The 13,230-nt window shown below is 44.0% G+C and overlaps 1 protein-coding gene across 1 annotated transcript in view; it reads left to right on the forward strand.

The window, feature by feature from the left end:
- The window catches only part of BTD (biotinidase), a 35,576-nt gene extending 30,614 nt beyond the window's left edge, over positions 1–4,962 (forward strand). The window contains exons 3-4 of the mRNA XM_004385270.3: positions 2,173–2,322; positions 3,458–4,962. Of these exons, the coding sequence (XP_004385327.2) occupies positions 2,173–2,322; positions 3,458–4,630 (1,323 nt within the window). The 3' untranslated portion in view covers positions 4,631–4,962. The remainder of the gene's footprint in view (positions 1–2,172; positions 2,323–3,457) is intronic.
- Positions 4,963–13,230: the final 8,268 nt, after the last annotated feature.

Here is a 13,230-nt window from a genome sequence, read left to right on the forward strand (position 1 = left end):
TCCTTGAAAACCCTATGGTCGCAGTTTTACTCTGTCCCATAGGGTTGCTATGAGTCGGGATCTACTTGACGGCAGTGGGTTCAGTTCAGTTCCTATTGTAATAGTCCTTTTCCCCATTTTCTTTCTGAATAAAGCTTCTTCCTATCAAAGTCTGGATTTATTTTTTTGGTAGCATGAGTATATATACATATATATGCATTATATGTGTGTGTGTATATATATATTTTTAAGGGAAAATAATGAAAATAACCAAAATATTAACAAGTACCTTCATGTTAATATTCAGTAGTCTGAGAAGCTGGACTATATGAATGGTCTTCCTCAAGACTGGAGGAAGACTCATTAACCTGCTATATGCAGATGACACAACCTTTCTTGCTCAAAGTGAAGAGGACTTGGAGCACATACTAATGAAAATCAAAGACTACAGCTGTATTGAAGATATAGATTACACCTCAACATAAAGAAAACAAAAATCCTCACAACTGGACCAATAAGAAACATCATGACAAACGGAGCAAATATCGAAGTTGTCAAGGATTTCGTTTTACTTGGACTGCAATCTGCGCCCATGGAAGGAGTGGTCAAGCAATCAGCGACATATTGCATTGGGCAAATGTGCTGCAAAAGACCTCTTTTAAGTGTTAAAAAGCAAAGATATCACTTTGAAGACTAAGGTCCGCCTGACCCAAGCCATGGTATTTTCATTCGCCTCATATGCATGGGAAAGCTGGACAGTGAATAAGGAGGACCGAAGAAAAATTGATGCCTTTGAATTATGGTGTTGGCTAAGAATAGTGAATATACCGTGGACTGCCAGAAGAACAAACAAATCTGTCTTGGAAGAAGTACAGCCAGAATGCTGTTTAGAAGCAAAGATGGCGAGACTTCTTCTGACGTACTTTGGACGTGTTATGATGTCCCTGGAGAAGGACATCATGCTTGGTAAAGTAGAGGGTCAACGAAAAAGAGGAAGACCCTCAGTGAGATGGATTGACACGGTGGCTGCAACAGTGGCCTCAAACATAGCCCCGATCATGAGGATGGCACAGGACCAGGCAGTGTTTCATTCTGTTCTACATGGGGTCGCTATGAGTCGGCACCTAATAACAACCTTTGTGTTATAGGATTATGAATTCTTCCTTTATATTTTCTGTTTTCCAAATTTTCTACAATTAAACTTTTGAAGCTTTGATAACCAGGAAAAAAATTAGAGAGTTTGCAGTGCATTCCAGAAAGAAATGACTCAAACTGCCTGCTATTTTAAATTATTCATGCCTCTCTGTCTTTCTCCTGCACCTTCCACAGTGGGGCTAATGTTCTAGGCGTGACATTTTAAGCCCTGTAAGTGGAGAGCACCAGAAGAACAAGGCCCTGGCACTGAGGCTGAGGGCAGCCCTGTTGCTTTGGATTTCCTCAGCTTGCTACGTACGTCATGCGGAGCCCCAGCCATCCCAGTCAGGGAGCCCAGGGTGTCCCCGAGGTGTTTGAAAAGGCTGTTAGGGTTGTCAGGGTTCTGAAAGGAACCTCTGAATTCCCAGTTGGGGAATTTCGATTTAGAGTAAGTCCTTGTTTCCATGCTGAAATCAACACACTTGTCTATTAACAGCTAGCAGAGTGGGTCCCAGCTTTGGCTGCACATTAGAATCACCTGGGGACCTTTAAACAGATGCTGTTTCTGGGACCCCACCCATAATCAATTGAATCAGACTTTTTAGGGTGGGGCCAAAGCTTCAGTGTTTTTTCAGAAATTCCCCATCTAACTGTGATGTACAATGACTGTAAATACTGATCTATTAATTGGCCCAATATTCAGGCCCTTTGTAATTGACCTCATCTCCCATTGCACAAGAACTCCAAACCCTTCCTAACTGTGTGCTTGGTAAACTCCCTTCAAACAAGCTCACACGTTCCTCCTTACCTGACTTGCCACCCCAGCACAGTCAATGGGTATTGCTAGAGGACTTTGTTCCCTCAGAATTAGGCCAAGAGCGACATCTTTCCCAAGACTAAGACCTCTGATGAGAGTCTAGCCACTGTCTTTGTATCTCTGGTCACTGACTCAGAGTAGTAATTGCTTGATGGTTGTCGAATGAAGGAAAGAATGAACAAATGAATGAAGTGGTGCTTCCCATCATCTAACAGACTGTTCTTTGATGTTTTCACTTACAGGGTGTACAGATTATAGTGTTTCCAGAAGATGGCATTCATGGATTCAACTTTACAAGAACATCCATATACCCATTTTTGGACTTCATGCCGTCTCCCCGGTTGGTGAGGTGGAACCCATGCCTGGAGCCTCACCGGTTCAATGACACGGAGGTGTGTGAGGATCCCAGTATTCCTCCTCAGTAAACAGAGGTCATGTGCAGATGAACCCAGCCAGGGACCAAAAGCCAAGACAGCATTATCTGAGATTGAAGGAAGACTCTAGGATCATAGAAATCAAACCCAAACTCCATGTGCCATCCGTTCCTTCAGTGAAAGAGTGTCTGGTGTTACAAGGTGTTTATTCATCTAAGGGTCTGTCTGTTTACTAATCACACAAAAAACACGTTTATAGAAAAACATGCAGAAGTAAAAAGGTGAAAGCGCACCTTCCCCACCCTCCACCCTCACCCTCTTTCCCTTCCTAGAGAAACTGCCATCAGCAATTTGGTGTACATCCAATGATGCTATGCATTTTATAGTTATTGACATCCTCCTTTTTTAGCATGCTGTATGCTAACATTTTTAAACTAATTTTTTTTAATGTTGCTATTATGAGCAGTGTTTCAATGAATGTCCTTATATACATATTTTTGTAAATATGTCCAAGTTTTTCTGTAAGATAAAATTCCTAGAAGTGGAGTTTCTCAGTCAAACAATAGATACATTGTACATTATTTTAAAGTATGCCAAGTTTACCCTTCAAAAGACTTTGGTATTCACTTTATGTTGTTGTGTGCTATCAAGTTGACTCTGACACATGGCAACCCTATAGGACAGAGTAAAACTGCCCTGTAGGGTTTCCTAGGCTGTAATCTTTACGGGAGCAGATCGCCAGGTCTTTTCTCCCAAGGAGCGGCTGGTGGATTCAAACCACTGACCTTTCGATTAGCAGCTGAGTGCTTAAACATTGCCTATTTTCCCACCTATTGGTCAGTGCAACATAGGATCAGTCTTTTGAGTTTTTGCCAATCGGATGGAGGTAAATTTCATTATTGTTTTAATTTTCATTTCCCTGTTCCTAATGAGGTTGAGCATCTTTTCAGATATTTGTTGGCCATTTGTATTTATTCTATGAATCACCTGTTCATATCCTTTGAACATTTTCAGTAATGGTTGCCTTTTTCTTATTGATGTAAAATAAGTGTCTGTATATTATGGGCATAATACAGGTACTCTTCCATTAAAAAAACATAAGGCAAAAGGCAGAACTTGGAAGATCCATTTATTAATACCTCTTTCTCTCTAGGTCCTCCAGCGCCTGAGTTGTATGGCCCTCAGGGGAGAGATGTTCCTGGTGGCCAATCTCGGCACGAAGCAGCCTTGTCATAGCAGTGACCCAGGGTGCCCAAATGATGGGAGATACCAGTTTAACACAAATGTTGTGTTCAGCAGTAATGGAACCCTTGTTGACCGCTACCGCAAACACAACCTGTACTTTGAGGCCGCTTTTGATACCCCTCCCAAAGTGGATTACATCACCTTTGATACCCCCTTTGCTGGCAAGTTTGGCATCTTCACTTGCTTTGACATATTGTTCTTTGAGCCTGGCATCAGCCTCCTCAGAGACTTCAAGGTGAAGCACATTGTGCACCCAACTGCCTGGATGAACCAGCTCCCACTGTTGGCAGCTATTCAGATTCAACACGGCTTTGCCATTGCCCTTGGCATCAACATGCTGGCAGCTAACATCCACCACCCATCTCTGGGGATGACGGGGAGTGGCATACACACCCCTCTGCAGTCCTTTTGGCACCATGACATGGAAAACCCCAGAGGTCACCTTATAGTTGCCCAGGTAGCTAAAAATCCACTGGGTCTCATTGGTACAGAGAATGCAACAGGTAAAATGGGCCCATCTCATGCTAAGTTTTTAAAAATCTTGGCAGGTGATCCATACTGTGAGAAGGATGCTCACGAAGTCCATTGCGAAGGAGCTGCCAAGTGGAACATGGACGCTCTTCCCTTGTTTCACTCTGAGATGATGTATGACAATTTCACCCTGGTCCCTGTGTGGGGAAAGGAAGGCCATCTCCGAGTGTGTGCAAATGGCCTCTGCTGTTATTTACTTTACCAGAGGCCTGACCTGTCCACAGAGCTGTATGCCCTGGGGGTCTTTGATGGTCTTCACACAGTGCATGGCACTTACTACGTTCAAGTTTGTGCCCTGGTCAAGTGTGGGGGGCTTGGTCTTGATACATGTGGGCAGGAGATCACAGAGGCCACGGGGAAATTTGAGTTTCACCTGTGGGGGAACTTCTCTACTTCCTATATCTTTCCTCTGTTTCTGACCTCAGGGATGACTCTGGAAATCCCTGACCAGATGGGCTGGGAGAATGACCACTATTTCATGAGGAAGAGTGGGCTGTCCTCAGGCCTGGTGACGGCAGCTCTCTACGGGCGGTTGTATGACAGGGACTAGGGGAAATGTGTAGGGTGGGCGCTGGCTGCCACGTGATCAGCCTCCACTTCCACAGGCCAATGGTCACAAGCACTGTGACCACCTCTCTACCCTAAGGTTGGAAACCACTTCTATGGCACCAGATCCCACCCTGGGAACTATGGGAAGAAGTAGGAGATGCAGATTCCCTCAGCGTCTCTTCCTCTTAAGTATGAATTACTGATACATGTTCTGGTATTTTCTACTCACGTTTGTCTTTTTCAGGCCACATCTTCCTCCAACAAACTCTCAGTACACAATTGGTTTTAAGAGCTCAAACAAAAATAAATGTCAATTTATAGTTTACACATCCACAAAGCAGTGTTTTGTTTGTTTTCTTTTCTTGTTGATCAAGTGACACCCAGGAAGTATAAGCATTTCACATTCCTCCAACGTTTTCTAAAGTAAGAACCAAACTCTTAAAGCAAAAGCTGTATTAGAAATGGCTGTTGTAGGAACCTTTCCCATCATGGTTGACTAGAACTCTATTCAAATGAAATTGTTACGCCATAGCCACCAACAACATCAGAAATGTGGCTATGAAGCAGCTTTTAAAAATGGGAGACTTTTTCTCACATCTGCCTTTCTGGCAGTAAATGGAACATGTCAGACAGGGCTCGGGATAACTGGAAGGAAAATGCAGTGCCCCAGAGAGAGAGAGAGAGAGAGAGAGAGTGGGACTGGAAAAAAGCATTAGAGAGAGAGAGGCAGTGATGGAAAGTTATGAGTAATAGAAGTCTTTCTGTACGTGTCTCACCCAGGGATCCAGGGACCTTAATAAATCACGCTAGCTTTGACCTACCAACCGCTTTGTGGAAGAAAGATGCGGCAGTCTGCTCCCATAAAGATTACAGTCTTGGCAGCCCTGTGGGGCAGTTCTACTCTGTCGTATAGGATTGCTATAAGTTGGAGTCGACTCAGTGGCAATGGGTTTGGCTTGGGGTTTTGGGTCAAGAACTTTATAGTTGCCCAACGACGCCCCTTAAAGATAAGTGGTGGCTAGTATGCTTCATTCATTCATGAATCACTCAGCAGGCATTTATGGAGCACCCACTAGATATAGAGCGGGGCCTCCCACACCATTAATCCCAGATGCCAAGTGGTTGGTGGGAGAAGAGTTGCAGACACCTCGTATCTAGTGTGGTGAAGACATTTTTAGACCACTGGTTTCTGTATTTGTATCGAACATTTCAAAGCCATTTAAAAAAAGATTTTGACTCCATGCCCAGTAAGTGTTTCAGATAATTTTTTATGTAGACAATTGATAATTAACCTTCTGTGATTTGCCTCTTAACTGTGGTGGCTATTTAGTTTTATCTTCTTTTAAATTGATTTTTTAAAAGCTGCATATGCACCATATATATACAGAATTGTATAAAGTAAAAATGAAATTCCTCCCTCAATGTTGTCCTCCAGATCCTTTTCTGGCTTTTAGGCAGGAGAATTCAGAGCATAGATTCTAGAGCAGATGGACTGGGTTTACATTCTTGGGCTCACAGCTTACTCTTCACTGTGTAGACCTTGGACAATTTATTTCAACCTTGTGCCCCAGTTTTCTCATTTGTGGAATGGTATTGAATAATCCATGTGGGAAAGCGGCAAAGGCGGCCCCACCTTCTGCTGACTAACTGCTCCCTCGCAAAGGCCTGGAATGAATCAAGTCTTCAGGGTAAGCCAGAACAACTCAGAATTCCTGAGGCCCTGAGATTCCCCCTGTGCCCTGGGAAGTCCCCGTGGAGTGGGTGCGGGCCATCTCCCACCCAGATGGCAGTGCTCAGCCTCGCTGACGCAGAGCGGTAGGGAGGAGTGAGCTGGCAGGCTGGACGTGGCTCCGGATGTAGTGGTGGCCACCCACTGTACTCTGCTTCCCTGCCCAAAACCCCAGGGAAACAAATTATTTTAAAAATGCATATCATTGCTTCACGCCAAGATGATTCAAATCAGCCTGAGAAAGGGAGAGACAGAGTAGTTCCAGGCTTGCTAGGACTGCTTTACCCAATAAATATTTATCAAGCACCTACTGGGTACACATTCTGCCCTTCTGAGCAGAGCACCTAGAACTTTCTCTGAGTTACTTTCTATTGACAATTTAGAAATAATTGTTCATAAAGTAGAAATGAGGGAGAAAATAATAGTGGTAGAACAAAGTGATTTTTACAATAAGGAGTGGCAGGACAAGGTGGAGTACAGGGAAAAATGAGTAAAATCATTTTTAGGGAAAAAAATACCTATGACTAAAAGTTGTTATATGCTTTTGTCAACTATGATCCTAAAATTCCGGAAGCCAATGGCAACCTTTACCATAACATAGAGACAGGAAATCAAGTGTATTTTTGGCTGAATCAGATTGAGGGAAGCCTCTTGGTCGTGTGGTTTATAACGTAGGTGCAGCTGTGCCTGTCTGTGGTTTTCCACATAAATGACGTGAAAGGCACAATGAGCTGTATTCAACTGGGCTAAAACAGGGCTGTTTCCAGAGAAGGTAAAACCATGCCTTCCTCACAGACTGTCCAGTCTCTGCACCTGCCAGGGTCACTCCTGAGGGGAGGGCCTGCCCACAGCCACTATTACAGGAGTAGGCACCTGACCCAAGTTCAGCCAATCAGAAGGCTGGGTGGTAGCCGATGAGGTGGCCTGGCACAGAAGCTCCACCCAGAGATGCAATGGTGACTCAGCCAATCAGATTCTCAATGGAAGTCAAACCTGCTCGAACACAAATTACCCACTAAATGGAAAAATAAATGATTTCTGAACAAAGGGCTTATATGTTGCAAAATTGAAATAAAGTTTTAATAGTATATTGTACTGTGAGAAAAGGCCAGAATTTATAACAAATGCTGATGTGGCAGGAAGCTCTGTGAAAAGGCCTACTGTGGAGGCTACTTTCGTTGCTTAGCAGTTCAGAAGGTCCTTGTCTCCAGCGTCAGTCTTCTCTCATTGCCAAGCCTTCCTCCTTATATTGGTTGTCTATTCCCACATAACAAATTACCCCAAAACCTAGTGGCTTAAAACAGGCATGAACATTATTAGCTCCCTCAGTTTCTTTGGGTCAGAACCTTTAGTTATATGAGCCAATAAATTCTTCCGGCATGGCTGGATCCAGGGACTCAAATGCTTTTCTGATGACAGTCTCTTAACTGCTTTCCCATTCTTTCTCTTCCCTTCCCTTCCCTATCCTCTTCCTTCTCTCTCCTCTCCTTTTTACCCTCACCCCTCCTCACTCTCACGCTCTCATTCTGCTCCGCCTGTTATGGTAAAAATAGCCACCCCAGCTCTAGGCTTCATGTGATCCTCTCAAAAACCCCAGAAAGAAAGCTTCTCTTTCCACACAGTTCCCCTCAAAAGTCCAAGAAGTGAGTCTCTTTGGCTGTTTTGGGCCACATGCCCATCCCTGGACCCATCACTGGCCAGAGAGGGCTGTGATCTTCTGACTGACAAGCACTGAGTCTCATGCCCCCATTAGAGTGAAGGATGATGGGCTTAGCTCTGACCTAAAACTCAAGGATTGAGAGGGGGAGGGGTGAGTCCTGAAAGGAACAATAGGGCACTGTTACTTGGTGGGGGAGGGTGAAATGGAATATGGTCATACAAAAACAATAAGTGTCCACCATGCCTGCTTCCTCTGAGCAGAAATTGCTCTCTGACGCGTTAGGTGCTGTTGCAGGCAGGGTCATAGCAGAAAGGAGACTGTATAGCATGATTAATTGAGGAGAGTTTAATAACAGAATGATTTACACAGATGTGGGCAGTGTGTAGGGAAACCAGCAAAGGATAGCTCAACATACTGGGGCTTGCAACAACTGAAACCGTTACCACCCTCAACCTGAAAGTGTGAGGGGATGAAGTAGTTATCAGAACCAAGAGAAGAAAGCTGGTTGGACAGGACAGCCTGACAGCAGCGTAGCCTTCAATACAGAGACACAGCCAGACTGTGGTGATCTGGCAGGGATGGAGCCAGGGGATAAATATCCTGACTTCTCCCTCTTCTACCCGCCCATTTCCTGCTGCCGCCTCCCGCTGGCTGGACCCAACAGGAAGGCAGAGGGCAAGAGAGTTTTGTTGGTGCTATCTATAGAAGTCAGTGTCTTAGTGCTGTCTACACAAGGGTCACAGAACAGGACAGGGAAGAGGGGAGCATGCAGGGAAGAGAAAACCATCACAGACACGATTCTCCCAGCACCTTCTGGAGCTCACGAACCAATTCATCTGAGAAGAGTTAGTGGAGTTAGGAGAGAGAGAGAGCCCAATAAACAGACGAGCTTCTTAATGAGCATAACTGGGGTAGCAATCTCCAAGATGCCCCCCATCCCATGACCCCCCGCCTCCTGATATTCACACCCTTGTGTAGTACCTTCCCACATAGTTCCAGGACTGGTCTGTGTGACCAATAACTATCGCAGATGTAACAGCATGTCTCTTCTGAGATTAGGTTATAAATGATACTTCAGCTCACTATCTTGAGCACTTGCTCAGGTGGAAGCCAGCAGCCATGTCCCAAGCAGCCCTATGGGGAGGCCGTTTTGGCAGGAACTGAAGCTGCTTACCCACAGCCATGCAAATGAGCCACAGTGGAGGTGGGGCCTCCAGCCCAGCCAAGTCAGCCGACATCTTGACTGCAACTGCTTGTGAGGCCCCAAGCCATAACAACCAGCTAAGCCTCTCCCACATTGCTAACCCTCCGAAACTGTGAGATGTTTGTTAAGTGTCTAAGTTTGGGGTAACTTATTATGCAGCAATAGATAATTAACACTATAACCTCCTGCCAGCACATTAACCCCCTGCCAATCTCAAATCTACTCACTGCTCAGCCTCCCCAAGTGTCCTGACTGCCCCTTTACTGGGCTCTCCCACTGTAAGTTAAGTACTACTTACCCTTGCTGTTGAGTACAATTCCGACTCAGAGTGATTCCCATGTGTGCTACAGGGTGGGACTGCCCCATAGGATTTTCTTGGCTATAATCTTCATGAAAGCAGATCACCCACCAGACCTTTCTTTCATGACACCACTGGGTGAGTTTGAACTGTCAACCTTCTAGATAGTAGCCAAGTACAAATTGTTTGAGCCACCGAGTGACTAAGCATTATTAGCTGCTATTGTTTGTTGGATTACACAAAGTCAGAAATCACCTACTTTCTTTTCTCGTGGTTTTAAAGAGTGAAGTGCACCAGGGAGATAATCTTGGGTGGAGGGAGAAGAAAATAAGAGGGGTCCACAAGGAGGTGGGGCCAGAATGGCAGAGTGATCAGATGCTTCCGGTGGGCCCTCTTACAACAAAGACCTGAAAAAACAAGTGAATCGATTATATATGACAATCTAGGAACCCTGAACATCAAAGGCAAAGTTGTGGAACTGGACTGAGCGGCAGGGGGAGGGAGAGACGGTTCAGAAGCAGCAAGGAGTTGCCAGACCTGACCTGGTGGGAGCCGGCACCCTGCGGGCTGGATTGGCTGGCCTGTGCAGTGAGCCAAGCAGTGGCGTTCGGGATGCATTTTCCACATCAAGAGAGACTGAGCAGCAGAGAGTCTGCTCAGGCCTCCAGAGCCAGTGAAAAGTGGCACTCAGTTGGCAAAAAATAAGTACATACATTTAACCTACCACACAGATCAAAAGCACCCTATTTGGGAAGAGCCTCTCTCCCATTTACCTGCTCCCTCCCCACTCTGCACAGGGTCCCAGGCTGGCTTCAGCAATTGCCAGGGCCCCTGGGCCAGAAGTAGGACCTGTCACGTGCCCTGAGCTATTCTCCTGGCCTTGGAGAGGGAACAAATTAACAAACAGGAAAAAATAATCTGCCAGCTCCTGTAAGCCAGGAAGTCAGGGCAGGCACAGCTCCTTTGCCTAGGCACAGGCATAAGGTGTCCATGAACTTTGAATGTCTTTCACCCCTGCATAGACCTGTGTAGGCCCATTTCAACAGCATAGGCTCCTATTAACACAGTACAACAGGGTATATACCTGAAGCCTACTTTCACTGTATCAGCTATATGGTGGAGTGGCAGGTTCATGACATTTGATACTGCTCTGCCCATTAAGCAGGGGCCCCACCTACCCACATCAGGGGCCTGAGGACTGGTGGCTCTACCCACTCTCCTTAGCCATCTGCGACAGGGGTCCAAGAACAAGTGGTGCCTCCCAGTCCCTACAGCCAACAGCATCGGGTACCCATAGTCCGGCTGCAAAACCCACCCACCTACGCACTCTAGGGAACAGGGACACGCATACCTCCCAGACACTCAGGAGTAGCCGTCAGCCCCCAGCCTTGCTCGGTGTGTGACCCCCTACTACAGCCAGATACCTGTGCTTACTCCAATCACCCCTGCCTGTCTAGGACTGTAGGTGAGAGCCTGCACCACACACTTCATGAGCGACTATCTGGACCTGAGCTGAATCCATATAAGAAAAGTAAGTGGACTCCTGGGCTCACATACCTAGTAACAGATCTAACCACCTGGTGACAGGACATTAGAGCTTCAAAGACACCAATAATCAAACTAGCTCACACGACTAGTCTATTTGGGCAAAACAAGGAGCTAGGGCACAGTAAGGAAACATAAAATAAATAAATATAATAACTTATTGATGGCTCGGAGACAACAGTCAATATCAGATCACATAAAGAGGCAGACCATGATGGCTTCAGCAAGTGACCAAAAAGAGAATCAAAAAATTTTCCAGAGGAAGAGAACTTCTTGGAATTACCGGAGGTAGAATACAAAAGATTAATACACAGAACTCTTCAAGAGATCAGGAAGGAGATCATTCAAAACACAGAACAAGCCAAGGAACACACAGACAAAGCAACAGAGGAACTTAAGGTTATACAAGAGGATAATGACAAATTAAACAGGGTACAAGAATGCATAGAGAGACAGCGAACAGAAATCCAAAAGATAAACAATAAAATTTCAGAATTAGACAACTCAGTTGAAAGTCATAGAAGCAGAATTGAGGCAGTAGAAATCAGAATTCATGAGACTGAAGATAAAGCACCTGACACCAATTTATATGAGGAAAAATCAGATAAAAGAATTTTTAAAAAATGAAGAAACTCTAAGAATTATGTGGGACTTTATCAAGAAGAATAAACTACGAGTGATTGGAATACCAGGATAGCGGAGATAACAAAAAATACAGAGAGAATTGTTGAAGACTGGTTGGCAGAAAACTTCCCTGATATCATGAAAGATGAGAAGGTATCTATCCAAGATGCTCATTGAACCCCACACAAAGTAGATCCCAAAAGAAAGACACCAAGACATATTATAATCAAACTTGCCAAAACCAAAGATAAAGAGAGAATTTTAAGAGCAGCTAAGGATAAACAAAAAGTCATCTATGAAGGACAGTCAATAAGACTAAGCTTGGACTACTCAGAAGACACCACACAGGCAAGAAGGCAATGAACTGATACATATAAAGCCTTTAAGGAAAAAAAAAAAAAAATTGCCAGCCAAGAATTACATATCCAGCAAAACTGTCCCTCAAATATGATGGCAAAATTAGGGCATTTCCAGATAAACAGAAGTTAAGTGAATTTGTAAAAACCAAACCAAAATTACAAGAAATGCTAAAGGGAGTCCTCTGGTTAGAAAATCAGTAACATCGGATGACAACCCAAGACTAGAACACAGGACAGAACAACCAGATATCAACCCAGATAGGGAAGTCACAAAAATAAATCAAAACAAAAACACCGAAAATAGGAAAACAGAGACGTCAATATGTAAAAGATGACAACATTAAAACAAAAGAGAGGGACTAAATAGTGCAGTCATAGATCTTTCACAAGGAGAGGAAGTCAAGGAAAAATAAAGAAATAAAAGAGTGGTTTAAACTTAGAAAAATAGAGGTTAAATATTAAGGTAACCACAGAGGAAACTAACAACCCTACAAGTTAAAATAAAGAATAAGAAAAACATAAACACTCAGCAAATACAAAATCAACAACAATGGAAAAGATGAAAAGAAAATACACGAAGAAAAATGACTCAGCACAAAAAATTAAGTGGAACAAAGAAACTGTCAAGAACATACAAAAAAAGACATCAAAATGACAGCACTAAACTCATACCTGTCAATAATTACACTGATTGTAAATGGACTAAATGCACCAATAAAGAGACAGAGAGTGGCAGAATGGATAAAAAACACAGGATATGTCTATATGCTGCCTACAGGAGACACACCTTAGACTGAAAGACACAAACAAACTAAAACTCAAAGGATGGAAAAAAATATATCAAGCAAACAATAGTCAAAAAAGAGCAGGAGTGGCAATATTAATCTCTGACAAAATACACTTTGAAGTAAAATTCACCACAAAGGATAAAGAATGACACTATATAAGGATTGAAGGGTCAGTACGTCAGAAGGACGTAATCATAATAGATATTTACACACCCAACGACAGGGCTCCAAAATACATAAAACAAACTCTAACAGCATTGAAAAGAGAGATAGACAGCTCCACAATAATAGTAGGAGACTTCAACACACCACTTTCGGTGAAGGACAGAACATCCAGAAAGAAGCTCGATAAAGACACAGAAGATCTAAATGTCACAATCAACCAACTTGATCT

The sequence above is a fragment of the Trichechus manatus genome, unplaced genomic scaffold (genome assembly GCF_000243295.1).
Source record: "Trichechus manatus latirostris isolate Lorelei unplaced genomic scaffold, TriManLat1.0 scaffold00136, whole genome shotgun sequence".
Lineage (NCBI taxonomy): Eukaryota > Metazoa > Chordata > Mammalia > Sirenia > Trichechidae > Trichechus > Trichechus manatus.